The 18,253-nt window shown below is 40.5% G+C and overlaps 4 protein-coding genes across 7 annotated transcripts; 2 read left to right on the top strand and 2 right to left on the bottom strand.

Annotated features, from left to right (window-relative positions):
* Positions 1-409: 409 nt before the first annotated feature.
* LOC119988866 (leucine aminopeptidase-like) lies at positions 410-4,302 on the top strand. Its single transcript, XM_038834080.1, has 4 exons — positions 410-1,802; positions 2,302-2,535; positions 2,616-2,942; positions 3,823-4,302. The coding sequence occupies exons 1-4, from the start codon at positions 801-803 to the stop codon at positions 4,117-4,119; spliced, it is 1,860 nt and encodes a 619-aa protein (XP_038690008.1). The 5' UTR covers positions 410-800; the 3' UTR covers positions 4,120-4,302.
* Positions 4,303-6,007: 1,705 nt separating this feature from the next.
* LOC119988863 (leucine aminopeptidase-like) lies at positions 6,008-9,192 on the top strand. Its single transcript, XM_038834074.1, has 4 exons — positions 6,008-7,080; positions 7,520-7,753; positions 7,839-8,165; positions 8,580-9,192. Exons 1-4 carry the CDS (start codon positions 6,082-6,084, stop codon positions 8,874-8,876), a joined length of 1,857 nt encoding a protein of 618 aa, XP_038690002.1. The 5' UTR covers positions 6,008-6,081; the 3' UTR covers positions 8,877-9,192.
* A 291-nt stretch (positions 9,193-9,483) lies between these two features.
* Positions 9,484-11,873, bottom strand: LOC119988865 (50S ribosomal protein L10, chloroplastic). Of its 3 annotated transcripts, none has more exons than XM_038834078.1 (2): positions 11,060-11,873; positions 9,484-9,911 (listed from the first exon to the last, which is right to left on the bottom strand). In XM_038834078.1, exon 1 carries the CDS (start codon positions 11,762-11,764, stop codon positions 11,081-11,083), a length of 684 nt encoding a protein of 227 aa, XP_038690006.1. In that variant the 5' UTR covers positions 11,765-11,873; the 3' UTR covers positions 9,484-9,911; positions 11,060-11,080. The 3 variants fall into 3 exon arrangements, with proteins under 3 accessions (XP_038690006.1, XP_038690005.1, XP_038690007.1); XM_038834077.1 differs by having other exon boundaries at positions 9,484-9,866; positions 11,060-11,872; XM_038834079.1 differs by lacking the exon at positions 9,484-9,911 and adding an exon at positions 10,390-10,739.
* Positions 11,874-12,359: 486 nt separating this feature from the next.
* Positions 12,360-17,159, bottom strand: LOC119988864 (uncharacterized protein YKR070W-like). Of its 2 annotated transcripts, XM_038834076.1 has the most exons (13): positions 17,062-17,159; positions 16,549-16,888; positions 16,345-16,448; positions 16,068-16,103; positions 15,276-15,349; positions 15,107-15,147; positions 14,790-14,861; positions 14,450-14,651; positions 14,155-14,253; positions 13,655-13,722; positions 12,928-13,132; positions 12,722-12,805; positions 12,360-12,610 (listed from the first exon to the last, which is right to left on the bottom strand). In XM_038834076.1, exons 2-13 carry the CDS (start codon positions 16,626-16,628, stop codon positions 12,551-12,553), a joined length of 1,125 nt encoding a protein of 374 aa, XP_038690004.1. In that variant the 5' UTR covers positions 16,629-16,888; positions 17,062-17,159; the 3' UTR covers positions 12,360-12,550. The 2 variants fall into 2 exon arrangements, with proteins under 2 accessions (XP_038690004.1, XP_038690003.1); XM_038834075.1 differs by lacking the exon at positions 17,062-17,159 and having other exon boundaries at positions 16,549-16,988.
* Between the last annotated feature and the right edge of the window lie 1,094 nt (positions 17,160-18,253).

Below are 18,253 nucleotides of genomic sequence, written 5' to 3'. Positions count from 1 at the left end.
GGCAAGTTGAAGAGTTTTGAGGCACGTGGTGTTAAAGCTGACGTTGAGATTAAGCGCATGACACGAGCGTTCAAGATCTTTAGTTTGACACCCCGTAGCCCCAATCAAATGCTTCCACCTCGACTAGATCTTCCATGAGTTTAGGCCTTAGGGTACACGTTAGATTCGTGGGCCGATCCACAAATCTCAAAATACAAAGCTCGGCCTGCTTAGTACGCAAGAGCCGGGCCGGAATTCCCTACACATGAGTGAATGTAAAGTGGGCCGGGCCTAGCCTTGCATAACGGATGTGGGCCGTGACGGGCACGGCCCAGACCATTCTCACAGCCCCATTTACATCTCTATGATTTAACATTCTTGAAGTTAAGATTAACAAGTCAATAATCCTCTATAAAGTATAAACCACATTCTGTCAGTACAGAGACCGTCTTTCAGGCTTCAGCTACATATCAACCCTCTGCCATCATCCTCGTGAACTCCATCCCCGGCACGCCTGCAGCCCTGCACCACATCCAGTAGATAAGCTCACATCCCATGACATTAAGTAAACTGATAAAGATACGTTTTTGACTAATTATTTATATTCTCTCTCTAAAATAAGAAAATAATCATGATTAGGTAATCGGATTCCTTGCTTTGATTCTTTGGGATGGATTCCTTGCTTTGATTTTCCCTCTGAATTGCACCAAAATTCTTTGTTTCTTGCTCACTTATCAGATATATATATATATCCCCGGATTAGCCCCCAACTAAAAGACACAAAGTCACTCTCACCTAACCCCGGCAACCGAAGCTCTTCAATGGCGCCAATAGATCCTCACTCCTTCACCGACTCCACCCACCCACTCACTACCCACATCTCCCTCTCCTTATACTTCGACTTCCCTTCCTCCACCATCCGTGGCTCCGCTCTTCTGTCTCTTCCTTCCCCGCGCGCCGGCCCTCTCTCCCTTGACACGCGATCGCTCTCGATCCACCAAATACTCGATCCCTTAACCCTAACTCCTATCCCCTTCTCGCTCTCGGCCACTCCCGATCCGATTCTAGGCACTCACCTCACTGTCTCTCTCTCCAATCACTCCTCCCTTTTGATCCTTTTTTCCACATCCCAGGACTCATCCGCACTCCAGTGGCTCACACCGCCGCAGACCTTCAATAAGACCCACCCTTATGTGTACACACAGTGCCAAGCTATCCACGCGCGCTCCGTGTTCCCTTGCCAGGACACGCCGGCGGCGCGCATTTGTTACTCCGCCAAGCTGAACATCCCTCACCAGTTGTCTGCCGTAATGTCTGCCAGGCACGTGGATCGGCGCCAGCCAACAAGCGGTGACGTGAAGGAATTCGGTTATGGAAATTTTGGGATCAATATTGAGTCACACTGGTGTGAGGCGGGGCGAGTGGTGGAAGAGTTTGTGATGGAGCAGCCGATTCCTCCGTATCTGTTTGCTTTTGCAGTGGGGCAGTTAGGGTTCAGGGATGTGGGACCCAGGACGAGGGTTTACGCGGAGGCTGCAGCTGGAGTGTTGGACGCGGCGGCTATAGAGTTTGCGGGGACAGAGGAGATGATAAGGCAGGGAGAGAGGCTGTTTGGGGAATATGAGTGGGAAAGGTTTGATTTATTGGTGTTGCCGCCGAGCTTTCCATATGGGGGTATGGAAAATCCAAGAATGGTGTTTTTGACGCCCACTGTGATTAAGGGGGACTCGAGTGGAGCGCAGGTTGTAGCGCATGAACTGGCGCATAGTTGGACTGGGAACTTGATCACTAACAAGAACAATGAGCATTTCTGGTTGAATGAGGTATTTGTTGAACTGGCCATTGGTTTTATGGTGTATTGTGCATTTCATTGATATTGCATTTTGTCTATGTTGAGTCTTATTGCTTTATCCAATTGTTGTTGTTTTTCGAAGTTGAGTTAGAGGTTTAACTGTTTAAGTACAAAAAGGAGCTAGGGGAAGGACAACCTAGTTATATCACTCTCTTAAGAATAACCTATTAAAGAACTTTGCTTGGCATACATGGCATGGCAGAACTTAAAATGTGCCATGGGCTGTTTGTATGGAATCGTGGCTGTATTAGCGGAATAAAGAGAAAACATGTATTGCAGTCATTGTATACATACACACAAACCCCCTATTGTGAAGAAGAAGTGCTAAGGATTACTTGTCGCTTATGGATGCTCTAAATGCTTTGTGGCCTAATGAAGGCTTAGTAGTGCTGAGGTTTGATATGCTGGTTGAGAGAGTTTGATGCTTAAATGTGACTTTTAATTAATTATTTTTATGTTGATGGTTGCAGGGTTTTACAACATATGCAGAAAGGAGAATTATTGAGGCTGTCCAAGGGGAGGACAGAGCAACACTGAATATTGGAATTGGTTGGAGAGGTTTAAATAAGGAAATGGAGAAGTTTAAGGACAACATGGAATTCACAAAGCTCAAAACGAAACAAGAGGGCGTAGACCCTGACGTTGTGTATTCTGAGGTTCCTTACGAAAAAGGTTTTCAATTTCTATGGCGCATTGAGCGGCAGGTATGTGAATCTCTTGGTTTAAATCTTACATGCCTATTCAGATACTATTCTGATACTGTGTGTTTTTCAATTGGAATTAGATTGGAAGGCCTGCATTTGATGAATTCCTCAAGAAATACATTGCGACCTTCAAGTTTAAATCAATTGATACTGAGACGTTTCTGGATTTCCTCAAAGCAAATGTCCCAGGAATAGAGAAAGATATTGACTTAGTAACATGGACCGAGGGTATTGGTATCCCTCCTGATGCCTATGAACCTATTTCCCATCTGTACAGAAACATTGTTTCGCTGGCAAAGGAGTTTAATCTTGGGAGAATGCCAAGGGAGGATGAAGTTGCTGATTGGCGTGGGCAGGAATGGGAGCTTTACTTGGAGAACTTGCCCAAATTTGTTGAAGCTTCTCAGGTATGTTATCCTTTCTTTACAAATGACCTGTTAAGCTGTTGGATTTAGTTTTATATTATTGAAGATGATTAAACGCTATCTTCTCATATTACGTTTGATATTTTTGTCCGTTTCATGGTGAAGTTTCCTCTCGTCCAGCTCCAATATATGTTCAAAAACTCTGATACTTTCAAATTTTTTCTTTTTGTCTTTGAATGCCAATTGGAGAATTCTGTCAAAGACATGAAGTACACAAATTTCCTATTTTACAACTTTCCAACTTCCGTGGAACTTAAAATTCTACAATCTCAATGGATTTTTTAAAAAAATTTACAATTAGAAGGGTGAGTACAGCGGAAAGGGGAGTTTGAAGGGAGGATTGCTTCTTTTGAGTTTTTGAAGATAGATGGATCAACACACTTTTGTTTAGTTGTATCCCTGTTGTAAATCAATGCATATTTGCTGATATTGTAGACACTCTTACTTATCATTTGTATGCAGATTGCTACCCCTTCATTCCTTTTCAATAACTTAGTTACCACTTCACAAAAAAAGAGAGAGGGAGAGAGAGAGAGAGAAGCTTTTGCTTTTTTTGGAAATAAATTTTCTTCTCGAGAACAATTATTAGCCCATATGCCCCTTCAGACTTCTGAGTTTTATTGCATTTCTAATTCTTAATCCACAGAAGAAATTTTCTAAATACGATTAGTTCACAACTCAGGTGCGTGCTTTTGCTTATTAGTTGAAGGCATGGAATTAAGTTTAATGTTTGAGTTGGTTTCTGTTCACAGACGATAGGTCTCGTTACCATCTCATGCATTTTGTAATGTAAAATCACATTTATCATACCTAAACTAACTGGTCAGGATTAAACTGGTGTGATATTTGGTTTATTGTGTAGGTTTTAGGATTGGATGCACGGTATAGGCTATCAGAGTCGAAGGATTATGAGGTTAAAGTGGCATTTCTCGAACTTGCTCTTTCTTGTAAGTGCAGAGATTACTATGGTGAGGTGGAGAAAACGTTAAAGGAAGTGGGGAGGATGAAATATCTTCGCCCGCTGTACAGAGGTCTTGTGCAAGGCACTGGAAAGGAGGAAGAGAAGATTTTTGCCAAAAGGTTGTTTGCAGATGCTCGCGACGGTTATCACCCGATAGCTCAAGGAGTTGTAGAATCAATCTTTTCAAAGCATATCTAGATTGGTACATATACAGCAATAATGGAATGTCTAACTTAAACTTTAAGCCATCTTGCTTTGATATTTTGGATTATGATAATTATCTTACAGATCTAGGATGACTCCTGCTTTTGTTTGATGCTTTTAAGTAGTGCTGATGATAATATGATATGGCTTTTTTCCCTTCATGTTTATGGGAAATTACTGTGTTTTATTGATAATTTCTCATATGCAACTCTCCACAAAATTTTGTTATGATCGGTGAGAGAATTTGATGTTTGGTTGTCCACCCATCGAGTCCGGTTTGATTCTCCATGATTTCATTCTAACCGGACTTTCTTATTTGTTTTTCTGTTAATATTTCTTCCCAAGTAATTTCAGAAGAATATAGCTTTGTTCCGGCCAATGTGAAAGTGATTTGAGAAGCCCTGTAGAACATGAACATGTATTGCCTAGTGATTATGTCATCGGGTTTAGAGATAAAAAAGTTTCTCATGATCGGATTTCGAGGTGAAAGATCTCCTAGCTCTGGCGTTCGAATTGATAGGATGCATGGCATGGGTTTGTTTCTTGGGAGAGAGGGGTTAAGACTTAAGAGCTCAATCTGAGCCTATGCTTAGTCTTATTTGAACATTGCATGGCATGGGTTTGTTTTCTGGGAGAGAGGGGTTAAGACTTAAGAGCTTAATCTGAGCCTATGCCTAGTCTTATTTGCGCATTGAGTTTCTATATAAGACTAAATTGGTGACTCATTGTGCACACGAGGTGGTTATCCCAAGTTTAAAACTAGCCTAGGAGTTCCAAAGTGACAGTTGGAACATGCCCTGCCGGAGGAGCATCGGAAGAGACCAGAGACTGTCACACAAGGAAAAAGAGGAGCTAAAATAATACACAATTTTCGAAGGATGAAGACTATTCACACCCCATACTTAACTAAGTTCACCCCATTCTATTTAAACCCCAGTCTAAAACATAACATTTCTTAGTACACCCTAATTTCAGTATTTTTCAAATTTTACAGTCCACACCCCGACGATGAACAGTTAAACCAGAACATAAAATCTCAGAAAACAGAGCATACCACATGAAATCAAATAGGAACTATGCAAATATATATATATATATAATCAATCGAAGTTCAGAGTTGCTATACAAAAGGCATATTCAGAGTTGATAACAGGGTTGAACGTGTTCTTGTAATCAATGTCGAGCCTTTGGGCATAACCCTGGGCTACAATCCAAGCTTTGTAGAGACCTATGGACCCATCTGGGTTGAGTTTGAGCCTGAAGATCGACTTGGACCCAATGGGCTTGATGGTGGAATGGGCAGGCATGAGGGTCGAGGTTTTATGTTGTTGAAGAGCATGAAATTTGGCCTCCATGGCAGCACGCCATTGAGGATCAGTTAGAGCTATGCCCACAGAACGTGGTTCAGCGGATTGTGGAGTGGGATGAAAGAGTGGTGAGGTTCAAGTTTTTAGGTTTAAAAATCTTATTCTTGGAACGATGGGGCTGGATAGGGATAGTCGAAGGAGCAGGTAAAGAGGGTGTAGGATCAATGTTGGTAGGAGGTAATTCAGAGATAGGGGAGGTAACAATGGGTGCTGGTGAAGATGGGCAAGTAGAGGTAGGATTGGTGTACTAGGATTAAAAACGACAAGTGGAGCTGGAAGAGTGAGTGGAGTGGAGAGGGAGTGAAGAAGGAGAAAGACGGGATGGAGGGAGAAGATATGTGGTAGGATCATACGGAGTGTTATTAGATTGTGTGTTTTTTGTGATTTTGGGGTGTATTTAGTCATCTGGGTGCAGATAGTCTTGATCTTTTCCAAGTGAGTGTGTATCCACCGTTGAATACATTAAAACAAATTAAACAAACAGTGATCAAGATGATATCGTCAACGTAAACATTGTCATTGTCAATGGCAATGGCGGCTCCTTTGAGCTGGTTTAGATGTTACAGTGCTGTATTTCCAATCTCTCAGAATGGCGCCTGTAGACCCTCATTCCTTCACCGACTCTACCCATCCAGTAACCACTCATGTCTCCCTCTCTCTATACTTCGATTTCTCTTCCTCCACCATCCACGGTTCTGCTCTCCTCTCGCTCTCTTCCCCACGCACCGGTCCTCTCTCCCTCGACACGCGCAGCCTCTCCATTCTCCAAGCTCTGGACCCCCAAACCCTCACCTCTCTTCCTTTCTCCCTCTCGGAACCGGACCCAATTCGAGGCACCCACCTCACGGTCTCCCTCTCAGACCACAAATCCCTTTTGATCCTCTTTTCCACCTCCCCGGACTCCTCTGCCCTGCAGTGGCTCTCTCCGCCTCAGACCTTTAACAAGACCCATCCTTATGTTTATACCCAGTGTCAGTCCATCCACGCACGTTCTGTGTTTCCTTGTCAGGACACAGCGGCCACTCGCATTTGTTACTCTGCCAAGCTGAACATCCCTAACCAGTTGTCGGCAGTCATGTCCGCCAAACACCTTGATCGGCATCCGCCCACGAGAGATGATGTGAAGGAGTTTGGTTATGGGGATTTTGGAATTGACCTTGAGTCACTCTGGTGTGTGGAGGGGCGAGTGGTGGAGGAGTTTGTGATGGAGCAGCCAATCCCTCCATATCTGTTTGCATTTGCAGTGGGAAATCTAGGGTTCAGGGAGGTGGGACCCAGGACGATTGTGTACGCGGAGGATGTAGCTGAGTTGTTAGACGCAGCGGCTAGGGAGTTTGCAGGGACTGAGGAGCTGATAAGGCAGGGGGAGAGGCTATTTGGGGAGTATGAGTGGGAAAGATTTGATTTGTTGGTGTTGCCACCAAGTTATCCATATGGGGGTATGGAGAATCCCAGAATGGTGTTCTTGACACCAACTCTAATTAAGGGGGATTTGAGCGGGGCAGAGGTTGTGGCGCATGAACTTGCACATAGTTGGACAGGAAATTTGGTCACCAACAAGAACAATGAGCATACCTGGCTGAATGAGGTAAAATGTTAATGATGTTTAAGGATTAAATATTTTGATATGGTGTACTGCAGAAAGAATCAAAGAAAGGAAGAATTGACTGGATATTGGATACTATTTAGTGTTAAGTCATTGGATTTATGTTCTTTTGTAGAAAATTTAAACTGCGAAAGGAAAACAAGAAAGAACAAACTAGTTATATAGCTATCTATTATGGGTGCAATCTAGAATCTAGATGTTCAATGCTGGTTGTAAGGATGAAGTACACTTAGTTGTAACTTGTATGTATAGGTAAAAATTATCTTTTGTGAAATTGTGGGAGTTCATTTCTGGCTTGTGGATGTTCCAGATGCTTTAATAGTTTCTTCAAATGAGTCCTGATGAGGTTTGTTATGATGGGTGAAAGCATTTGATGTTTTGTTGCGATCTGTCATGAATTGCTCTCATGTTTTCATTCTAGGGTTTTACAACGTATGCAGAGAAGAGAATTACAGAGGAGGTGCAAGGGAAGGACAGAGCGGCACTGGGTATTGGAATTGGGTGGAGAGGTTTGAATGAGGCGATGGCAAGGTTTAAGGACAACATGGAGTTCACAAAGCTGAGAATCAAGCTGGAGGGAGTGGACCCTGATACCGTGTATTCCCAAGTTCCATACGAGAAAGGCTTCCAATTTCTATGGCGTATCGAGCGACAGGCATGTCACTTGCTTTGTTTAAACTTTTTTGTTCTATTTTGAATGGTATTCTGAACAGTTGTGTTTTTTTTCCCCTTCGAAATAGATTGGAAGGTCTGCATTCGATGAATTCCTCAAGAAATACATTACTACCTTCAAGTTTAAATCAATTGATACTGAGACATTTCTTGACTTCCTGAAAGCAAATGTCCCAGGAATAGAGAAACAAATTGACTTAGTAACATGGACTGAGGGTACTGGTATCCCTCCAGATGCTTGTGAACCTGTTTCCAGTATATACAGAAACATTGTCTCATTGGCAGATGATTTTAAGCTTGCAAGGATACCAAGGGAAGATGAAGTTGCCAATTGGCGAGGCCTGGAGTGGGAGCTCTACTTGAAGAACTTGCCTAAATCTGTTGAAGCTTCACAGGTAAGTTATTCTTTTCTTTATGAGTTTATTTGTTTCATTTTATTTCATTAAAGATGACCAAAGATCTGGTTTTTTTTTTTTTTTTTTTCTCCTTATTTTCGATATTTTTATATTACTTGCTTCGGCAAACTGTAGAATTTAGTGTTGTAGATAATTTGCCAATCTAACAACAGGTCGTTGGTTGAGATAGTAAACTTTGGACACTTGCTCAATCCAACGAGTGCGAATGCCATATAGCTGGGTGTTCCAACTTCCACGTTACCAAAAAAATGATTTGCCTATCTAAAACCTACCTACTTGGTGAAACTTAATATAAAAAAAAATAGGTCTTTTTATGCTTTTGGATGTCAAAAATCTGTAACTAGCTGTGCAAGGCTAAATTGGTGTTTATATGATATTTGGTTCATTATGCAGATTTTAGCATTGGATGCACAATACAAGCTATCAGAGTCAAAGGATTATGAGGTAAAAGTGGCATTTCTCCTGCTTGCTCTTTCTATCAAGTGCAGAAATTATTACGGTGAGGTGGAGAAAACCTTGAAGGAAGTGGGAAGGTTGAAATACCTTCACCCACTGTATACTAGTCTCGTGCAAGGCGCCGGAACCGAGGAAGAGAAGATTTTTGCAAAACAGGTGTTTGCAGGGGCCTGTGACTGTTATCACCCAATTGCTCGAGGAGTTGTTGAATCCATCTTTGCAAAGTACATCTAGGATGGTTCATACTAGTGTATACTCAAATATGAAAACATAAACTATTTGGATTGGGATGGTTGACCTTAATAGATTTTGGATGAATCCTGATTTGGTTGTAAGTAAAGTTGTGCTGATATGATCATGTTTCTGGGAGTTTTATGGAACCAGGAAAACTCTGGAAAATATTCCCAGCTGGTTTGAACCCTCGGTCCGTGGTTCATGTTTTTGGGTGATGCATCTTGGTGATAGTCTCATATGTAATGTAATACACTTTCAAGACATTCAGAAGTGCAGTAGCATTGCTTATATAAATCAGTAGCATTGCTTATATAAATCAGTGGCTTTCTTATCCTTTTCACTTTATCAATTGTTTTCATTAGTTTCTCTGCAGCAATGTTGCAATTTTTGCCATCTATAATAGTCACTTTGGCTGATCCCATGACAGTCTTCTTGCAACTTGTTGGCATTCCCCGTGCAATTTGAGTAAAGGCAAGTCGCTTGACATGCACATAAGTGCCTTTTACAATAACAGAGAATAAAGAAGATGGTTGAATGTTATTGTCAAAACTCAAAACAGAATATCAAAAGTCTGGGGAAAGGAACCAAAAGAGTACCACATTCAATATGGGAAATACATGTATTTCTATTCCTTTCAATGTTGTCAACAAGCTTCAACTAATCCAAAACACTTGCAAGCGAGTGCGCCGATGTTTCGCTGTAAGGTGCTAGTTATCAATATGCACGTCAGAATTTATAATCTACTCAAGCCAATGAAACTTCAACATTCTCCTTAGCTAACGAAGAATTACAAGGTATTGCACTTCTATACTTCTCCCTACGCAAGATGGGAAATACATGTCTTTCTATTCCTTTATCTAGTTCAAGAAAGATACAACTACAACCTAATATCATCTCCAACTAAAACGTAACCTTAGCACATTTCCAATCGGGGGATCAAGTTTTCTTTTCGCTGTGACGAAGTAGATATCATTGATAGACATAGCTTGCCTGTAAAAGAGTACGATGCCCATACCAATTTAAATTTTCGATGCCCTTCACATAGAATAAAGGGAAGGAAATAAGAGATACTGCACAAACTGGAAAGATAACACTTTGATAAAATGCCTAGCATTGATCAAGCTCAAAAGATAACAGAAGATTACAGATCAACCAAAGAAGTGGCAGCAGGTGATTTATATAGCAAAGGTTTCCTGATGCTATATCAAAATACTATCAATGGTGGTAATCCTGCCACACCATTTAAATTAAGGCTCCAAGGGATAGAGCTTCTCAGAAAACAAATTACTCTACCTCGAATGCCTTTCTAGCAAGCACTAGATATTTCTGCACATAAGATTTCTCTCATCTATCACTCCCCATACCATGTTGTTTCTCCTAGGCATAGGCCCATTAACATTTTAATGACTGTAATGCGCAAGAGCGCATCTATGCATAATCAAATTAAGGATAACTCAGCCTTTTTTGGGGGGCAAGGAAAGATAATTTGACAAGAAAAGCAATGCGCAAAGAGGTACCAAACATAAAGAAAACCTCAGAGTCCTTTTGATTAGAAAGACAACCTCGGATTTGACACAAAACTAGAGTATCAAGAAAGTTTCATAAATACACAACAATTATGCAGAAACCAGACCATGAGGGTGCTTAAACAGTTATCAAGGACTGATCCCAACTTCCCAAGGGAGTTCTAAGGCTTGAAAAGGAACTCAGCCTTTCCAGTTGCCACTTAAACTACAGTCACTTCAGTTGCAAAAATAACACATTAGCATAAGAAGCACCAAAACATTGTTTATCTGAACACATCTCCTAGTCAATTGAACAGTTTAGCCATCCACATGCATAATCACCTTGTACAGCAACAGTCTACATAAACAAAACAAGTGTATCAAACAGTAAAACCATTATGAATGAACTCCTTAAAATCCTTAATCATCATTTCCTCAAAATTATAGAAACATAAAGAGGAACAACTAGAGGAATGAGAATTCAGAATTTCAATTCAAAACTTATCAGGTTTTTACAAATTGCACTCCCTCTACAAACCTGAGTTCAAGTAGAATTCACATTTTTGCCCATTTGCAGTTAATTCTGCTGCAACATCTAAGCACAGTGCACATCGAAAAACAAGAACTAAAGGCATAATTTTAGTACAACAAAAAGGAATTTCAAAATTACACACTTACAGAAGCTACAAGCAAGTCCCTCTACTGCCCTCCACCACCGCTTTCTTCCTCCAACTTCTTCACATACGCTTTCAACACCAAGACCACATCCCTCGCCGGCGCCTGCAACGTTCCCACAAGCCCCATCGCGGGACTCTGCAATGCCCCCAAAAGCTTAGCATAAATCTCTGCTCTTGTAGGCATTGTCTCGAGTGCCTTAAATTCATCAGGCCCATAATACTTTCCTTCAAAAACCGCGCCAGTAAAATCATTCCCATCCAATTTCCTCTCCCTCTGGAAGTCCCTATACGGCTTTAACGCCGTCGGAATCTCCTCTGTGTGGACAAAAAGCCAAGCGGTCATGCCCTTCATACACGGCTTGATAGACTCCCACTTGGTACCCTCAATTGCTTTGAGGACTAAAGTGTTCTTAGCAACCAAAAGCTTGGTGTACTCGGGCAGGGATCGCCGGAGGTCCTGGAATTGCTTGACTGTGAAGCCGGTGTACCTGATTCCAGCCAAAAGATGGCAATTTTCGAGATGGGTCTTGACTGTATCGACAGTCTCTTCTTTCTTGGTTCGAGAAATGGCGGCTCTGATTGTGCAAGGGAAATGAGTTCTGGGTTTAGACAGAGAGGAGGGTAAGAGAGGAATTGATTGCTGACTGAAAGAAAGTAGGCAAGGAGAGGGTTTCGAGGAGGGGAAGGAGAGGAGAGTGGCTTCCATGGTGATGACTCGAAGAAGACTGAAATCACTGCTCTATATTGGGGCCTTATCTATTGAGCTGCTGCATATTTTGGGAGAGGATAGAATGGGATGGCAGATAGAAGATTCAGAAAATGGCTTGGGGGTTTTTTGTAATATCACTTTGCAGTTCCCACTCATTCTTTTATGCAATTTATTTTATTTTTTTATTCTTTCTAATTTTTCATAATTGATTTAATATTCTAAATCCCAAATGAGTTGAAATAAGAATAAGCCAGCTTCGATAAGAATTTTGCTTACTTTAGTTTAGGTTAAGAGTTCAACACTCTACTTAATATTTCCTTGGGACATTCATGTGATGAGTAATTAATATGTAGTGTGTGTGGAACAAAGGATTAATAGGTGCCTCTCTAATCTCTGATATCATACAAATTTGTCCTCCAAACACGGCTGTGTCAAATCCACATGCGCATAAATATTCCACTTGATGAACCAGGGTATTGCTCCCATGAAAATCTTACTCAAGACCTCCGGAGTTCATATAGTTTGAGGAATTTGATGCGAGCACTTGAAATACAATACTACAAACCAAACCAGAGGAAATAAGAACAAACATAGACCAAACCCATACAACACCAATATAGATCCAAATACCACAAGCTGAAGAACTAGTTGATTAACATAAGGATAAGAATCTGTAGAAAATCATCCAAGAGTAACTATGCTTTGAAGAGTCAATTGGCTCTTATAAATTGTTGCTTATATTGTCATTAATGAAGAATTCATTAAGAGTATGGTATGCTAGTACTAAGAAATGCACTCCTTCTGCAGGATGTAGTCCACTGCCTCTTCGACAGTATCAACTACCTACATTTCAAGACACATCACACGAATAAGAACTTATACATATGTTTGCATACATGTATATAAGATATTTGGTTTCACAGGCACTAATAGCCATCAGAAAGATCAACTTACCAGATCTGCCGGAAACTCTGCATGGTTATGTTGCCCGCGGAACACACCTGTCCTTGTCAATATAGAAACCCAAGGATTCCCAGCCTTGAAATCAACACGACTTTATTCATATTAGAATGATAGTATAGCATGATGAAGGTGGCATGAAATGATGAAAACAAGCAGCAGACTTTCAATTTAAAACCACAAGGCAAAGAAACACCAACCTGTCTTGCACCTTTAATGTCAACAAGAGGATTGTCACCAATCATATAAAGGGTATTGAAACGAGGTGACCCAATCTCGTCATGTTCCTTGAGATGATCAGTACGACAAGATAGTTCAAGTTGGCTAAGTATGGATTCCGCATTATTGAATACAAATGGATTTGGCTTCCCGAAAGATACATATTGTAGCTGGTTATGATGAATCCTGCAAAGCATGACAAACACAATATTGGTAACTCTGGATAATTCATAATGAGTATATGACATAGCGCTTGGTAACTCTTAAGCAGTTCAAACCACACTGGACGTATCTGGAGCAGAAATGGATGATAATTGCTGCGTTCTCATATTGCAAGCAATCTTTCATTATTGACTTTGAATCTGTGACATTATCAGGTTATTCGACAGCTGATCCGCCTAGTTTTGCCTTACTGAGCTATATTAAGATAAATTGGTTATATGAATGACTTTGAGCGACAACTGTAATTCCGAGGTAACCTAGATGTCTCACTTGAAAGTGGTTGGTACTTTAGAAAACTGCTCAAGCAGCAGGATCCATTCAAGAAAAGTAAAACACAAGATGTCAAATGTTAGGATTTAGAATATCTCATGTCTTGGATCTGAGGACACAGAGATGAGTTATGAAGTCGCTTCTTTGATTGAACAAAATAAATCAATATGTTTCAAAATAAGGTCTCTAAACAACTTGAATTGACATTGTCGCTACCTGTTGAAGATGCTTTCCAATGCAATTCTAAAAGCACCCATTCCAAGACGTTCAGAGGGAAATGCAGCCTGTGTAATGTCTTCAGCCGGTCAGAAATCAAGTCTGATTTAAGTAAACAATAAATTATTAGACAAGACGAAATCCTAAATTCTAGAATTCAGAGATCTACAGCAGTCAAAGCCACGGAGACGGACAATTATAAGTAACTGGAGCAGAGTCGAGTTATGGTTATAGGCATAAATTGGATATAATTGTGACAGTACTTGCATTTTGATGGCTACTTGGATCCCCCCAAAACAAATAATTCTTTACCGTCAAGACCATGAACTTCATCACTGTTAAGATCTTACATTTACTTTTCAATGTGCAGGATAATTATCACTACTGGTTTCAGTTAAAATAAAAACTACCACCATGTACCCCCATATGAATGCATTAAATTGGACCATTTGGTGATCCAACTTAAGGACTACATGAACAGAAACCATAATAATTGTAACCTGATATTCAAGATCATCAGCAGCAAAGTAAAGAGGAGGCTGATGTCCACTGTCACCACAGCCAGGGAGGCCACCAGATCCTAGAATGTCGCAGAGTACCTATCCAATTCATTATCTACTTCAGAATTCTTTACAGAGAAATCTTCTGTGAGATATGTTGACACTGGAAAAAGTAAATTTGCACATAACTCATTGGGGACTGGAAAGCACACAAAGTTAACGAAAGCCTTTGTGTCGAGTGCAAAAATCGGATAAGCGGATCAAAATGTATGAGATGTTGCAAGGGAGGAATTACCTGAATGTCCCTGCCCCAATCTACAGGATCGCTGACAATGAACACTGCCTTGACTTTGTTAGAGAGGACATTGTGATTTGACACAATATCCATCCAATGGCCACTCCTCTCCACTACCTGCTTAGTTGTCCACATCTTATACTGAGAGACCGGATCAATATCCTTGAAGTAAGACGCATACTCATCTAAGGATAGAACTTTTCTGCCAATGAAGTATATAAATTGATCTAAACATTTTACAAACTTTTCCACCAATGAAGTGTATAAATTGATCTAAACATTTTATAGATTCAGTAACGAAATAAGGATTACCATAATCAACATAAAATCAAGCCCTTACTTGAACCCATATTCGGACATGACAAGAGCAGGATCTCCCTTTCCAGTTGCTACGACAAGCTCATTCTCATACCTGAATTAATAGACCACAATATAAAATGATCTTTGAATGCAATCATAACGTAAGATGATGAAAGCGGTTGTTAATATCAGTTTTCCAACCCATGAGGAGCTGTTAATTATTTATGTTGTTGAAATGGCATGATTTTCAGGTTGAAACTGAAAAGCTCAATAACCACAACTAAATCCAAATATGATTGAGCATAAAATGATATCAAATCGAGAAGACAATATTCTCTTGGAAGTAAATGCAAATACCTTTTCAAGAAATTTTTAAAAGGGGAGTGACCTTGCACAACCTGCAACAGAAAAAGGGAAGCTACATTAAAGATTGCAGCAGTCAAAGATACTCGGAGTTTACACTTACAGAAATGTTTCAGTCACAAATGCAGCCTATAATAGAAGATACAACATCTAAAGACGTTACCTGAGAAGGTAAAATATTTACTCCTAGAAGATCACTTAACTCAGCAGCTCTTTTGGATTCAGGAATTCCACCTCCTAATCAAATAGAATGTTGTAGCCATTAATAGCTCCATCATTAAGTGAAACTGAGAAGTATAGACTATACGACAAAGATATTTTGTGATGCCTAATCAAATAACTTAGTTTTCACAGTGATAAAAAAGACAAATTACAAAGGGAAAAAAGTGCATTAGAATATATAGCCCATGTGCAATTCTATAAGAAACTCCATTTATTCAAAGCAATGCAACTTAGAAATGCATAAGAATAGATAATGTCACAGATAAAGGTGGAGATTGAAGGATCCTCCAAGCGCTCTTCTCCATTATTTACAGAGCTATGCAAATTCTCTACCCTAATATTGCTATTTCCAGGGATCAAGATATTAGTTGACTTTAAAACAACAGAAAAAGGGCCTTACTCAAAACGAGTTGTACATGAGCTGCATTTCCATTTCACTATTATTTACAAAGAATTCAATCCTCTCATAGCAAAACATGTGTAGTTTACATATTGGAGGCTCCGCTGGCCCTTCTTCTCTTCCTTTCCTGTTTCATCCTGATTTGTCCATCTAAAATTATCGTTGTTTGAACATCAAGCAGAACCGCCAGATGTTCTTAGGACAGTTAAACAAAAACATGGTACAGATTATAGTTTGTCATAAATAATTTTATAAAAGGGGAATCTTTCAGTTATGGGACTGTCTGTCCACAAATAAAAAATTGGCAAACAAAATAAATCATTGAACACTCACCATTTGTCAACAACAAAAATGGGACCCTGAAAATACCTGCAGAGACAGTGAAAACTCGGTCAGATCCCAAATAAGCAAAGTTAGCACCATATCTAACAACAATAAGATGAACCTGAAATCCGAATCATTTGAATTCTATTCATACTGTGTATATTCGTGTCAAACAATATAAAAAATACTGTTCCAGTTCACTATTAATTCACTACTGATACTGCCCAAAAAGAAATTAATTATTCATGTATGTATGGTACTAACGAATTTGGGCGTCTATAAATACCAGAATCTCCATACAATCTCCTCAAAGCTTGCGGAGAACCTCCAATCGGTTCGCGACCACGAAGGATAACTCCGTCAATGTCAAATGCGATTCCAAACGAAGGCCTGCGATCACCCAAATCGTATTATTCTCCTCTCTCGATTGTTTGCAAAACAGCAATTCGGTAAAACAAAAAATACTGTGAAGAATGAGCGAGTCACCAACCGCCAATAATGCTTGGATTGCGAAGCTTGAGAAGTAACTAAAAACGACACGCGGTGTTGAGTAACTCTGATAAACGTCATCTCTCCCGTTTCCCGTGGTCGTGGAAGGCTAATTGCTATGCAACAGTAACATCTCCCCAGTGACACCACGTGACACCCGGGTCGGGTTGGTCGGGTTTTATGTACCAGTAAACCCGAGTCTAGATTTTCTTCTTATAAATTTACTTTCTTTTCCTTAAGAGCAAGGCTTCGACTGAAGTCCAGCTGCCGACCGGCGACCGGCTCTCCTCGCCTCCGTCAAATCAGGTCCTCCTCACTATTTCAGTGGGTAGAATGCGGAGCTGTTAAAAAGATGATTTGGGAAGTCCAACGATTATTAATGTTTATGTCAACCATCTCTGACAGATGAATTCTGGTAAATGTGTATGGCTGAGTGTATTAGCCTCTCTGACAGATGAATTCTGGTAAATGTGTAAGGCTGAGTGTATTAGCCTCTTATATGTCTCAGGGGTACCTTGATGAGCAACTGCAATTCATTCAGCTGGAGGATTTGCAAGATGACGCGAACCCCAATTTCGTAGGGGAGTCTCAAAACTCCCCAAAACTCTAAACACCGCGAACCCGCCAAAGTCCAAACCCCTACTACCCGACCCTTTATGCCAAAGGTGAGGCTCAATAAACCCACTTATTGGGCTTACTTATTGGCCTGACCCTTTGTGTCCAAGTGAGGCCCAATACACCCATTTACTATGCTAAGCCCGACATATCCATGTATTTCTGGGCCCTTTAATGGAATGTCCCAATTCCAAAATAGTTTCCCTCATCTCCAATAATGGACCGCCCAGATTATATAAGCAAGATCAACGCTAACATAGAAAAGGAAAGTTTCCTTCGGAGGTATAAAATTAAAAGGGCATTTTCGTATCATTGGGTAAAAAAAGCGAAGAAGTAATTTTAAAATTTTAATCGACAGCTCAGCCAAACCAACGAACCAACGGTTACAAATAGAAAGGAAAGTTTCCTTCGTAGGCATAAAAGGGCATTCTCGTCTCCTAAAATAATGAGGAAAAAGCGAAGAATAATTTAAAATTTTTAATGGACGGCTCAGATTAGACTTGCAAAACCGACTAGAACGGCTATAAATTGGCAGAGGGCATCCCGACTCCTCGAACTTTCCCGTTCCGCAGACGAATTAGGAGAAAGTGAGAAACAATGGGTCGGTCGCGCTATGGACTCGGAAGTAGACGCTTGACGAAATCGGTATTGAGTGGTCATAATCGTGTTGGCGAAGGAAACAATTACGCTGGTTTTCGATGTTGATGCAGTGTCTCGGTCTCCGAATCCACTGCTCAAGAGAGCAACACGAGCTCTGTTAGGTAATATACCTCATCTGTTTTGGTCTCAAGCAGGTCGCGCTGTGGACTCGGAAATAGACGCTTGACAAACTCGGTATTGAGTGGTCATAATCGTGTTGGCGAAGGAAACAACGCTGGTTAATGATGTTGCTGCAGTGTCTCGGTCTCCGAATCCACTGCTATAGAGAGCAATACGAGCTCTGTCAGATAAAATCTAGTCATACAGATTTTTCTGTGGAATCGACTGCGACAATATCGAATTTCTACACAAATTAACGACAAAAGTATAGTTTATTTATGAAGGTTGACATTGAGGTTTGAGAACGTGTGTATGACATGTTTTATGTCCAT

This window comes from Tripterygium wilfordii, chromosome 21, assembly GCF_013401445.1.
Source record: "Tripterygium wilfordii isolate XIE 37 chromosome 21, ASM1340144v1, whole genome shotgun sequence".
NCBI lineage: Eukaryota > Viridiplantae > Streptophyta > Magnoliopsida > Celastrales > Celastraceae > Tripterygium > Tripterygium wilfordii.
Note: the sequence above shows the minus strand (reverse complement) of the source record. Positions and strands in the feature narration are given on the sequence as shown.

Excerpts from the sequence above, each read along its gene's own strand:
- LOC119988864 (XM_038834076.1), bottom strand. The coding sequence starts at position 16,628 with ATGACGTTTATCAGAGTTACTCAACACCGCGTGTCGTTTTTAGTTACT. Across the intron at positions 13,723-14,154 it reads CTGATGATCTTGAATATCAG|GCTGCATTTCCCTCTGAACG; the intron begins GTTACAATTATT and ends GACATTACACAG. Across the intron at positions 12,806-12,927 it reads ACATTAAAGGTGCAAGACAG|GCTGGGAATCCTTGGGTTTC; the intron begins GTTGGTGTTTCT and ends GTTGATTTCAAG.
- LOC119988863 (XM_038834074.1), top strand. The coding sequence starts at position 6,082 with ATGGCGCCTGTAGACCCTCATTCCTTCACCGACTCTACCCATCCAGTA. Across the intron at positions 7,081-7,519 it reads AGCATACCTGGCTGAATGAG|GGTTTTACAACGTATGCAGA; the intron begins GTAAAATGTTAA and ends TTTTCATTCTAG. Across the intron at positions 8,166-8,579 it reads AATCTGTTGAAGCTTCACAG|ATTTTAGCATTGGATGCACA; the intron begins GTAAGTTATTCT and ends TTCATTATGCAG.
- LOC119988866 (XM_038834080.1), top strand. The coding sequence starts at position 801 with ATGGCGCCAATAGATCCTCACTCCTTCACCGACTCCACCCACCCACTC. Across the intron at positions 1,803-2,301 it reads AGCATTTCTGGTTGAATGAG|GGTTTTACAACATATGCAGA; the intron begins GTATTTGTTGAA and ends TGATGGTTGCAG. Across the intron at positions 2,943-3,822 it reads AATTTGTTGAAGCTTCTCAG|GTTTTAGGATTGGATGCACG; the intron begins GTATGTTATCCT and ends TTTATTGTGTAG.
- LOC119988865 (XM_038834078.1), bottom strand. The coding sequence starts at position 11,764 with ATGGAAGCCACTCTCCTCTCCTTCCCCTCCTCGAAACCCTCTCCTTGC.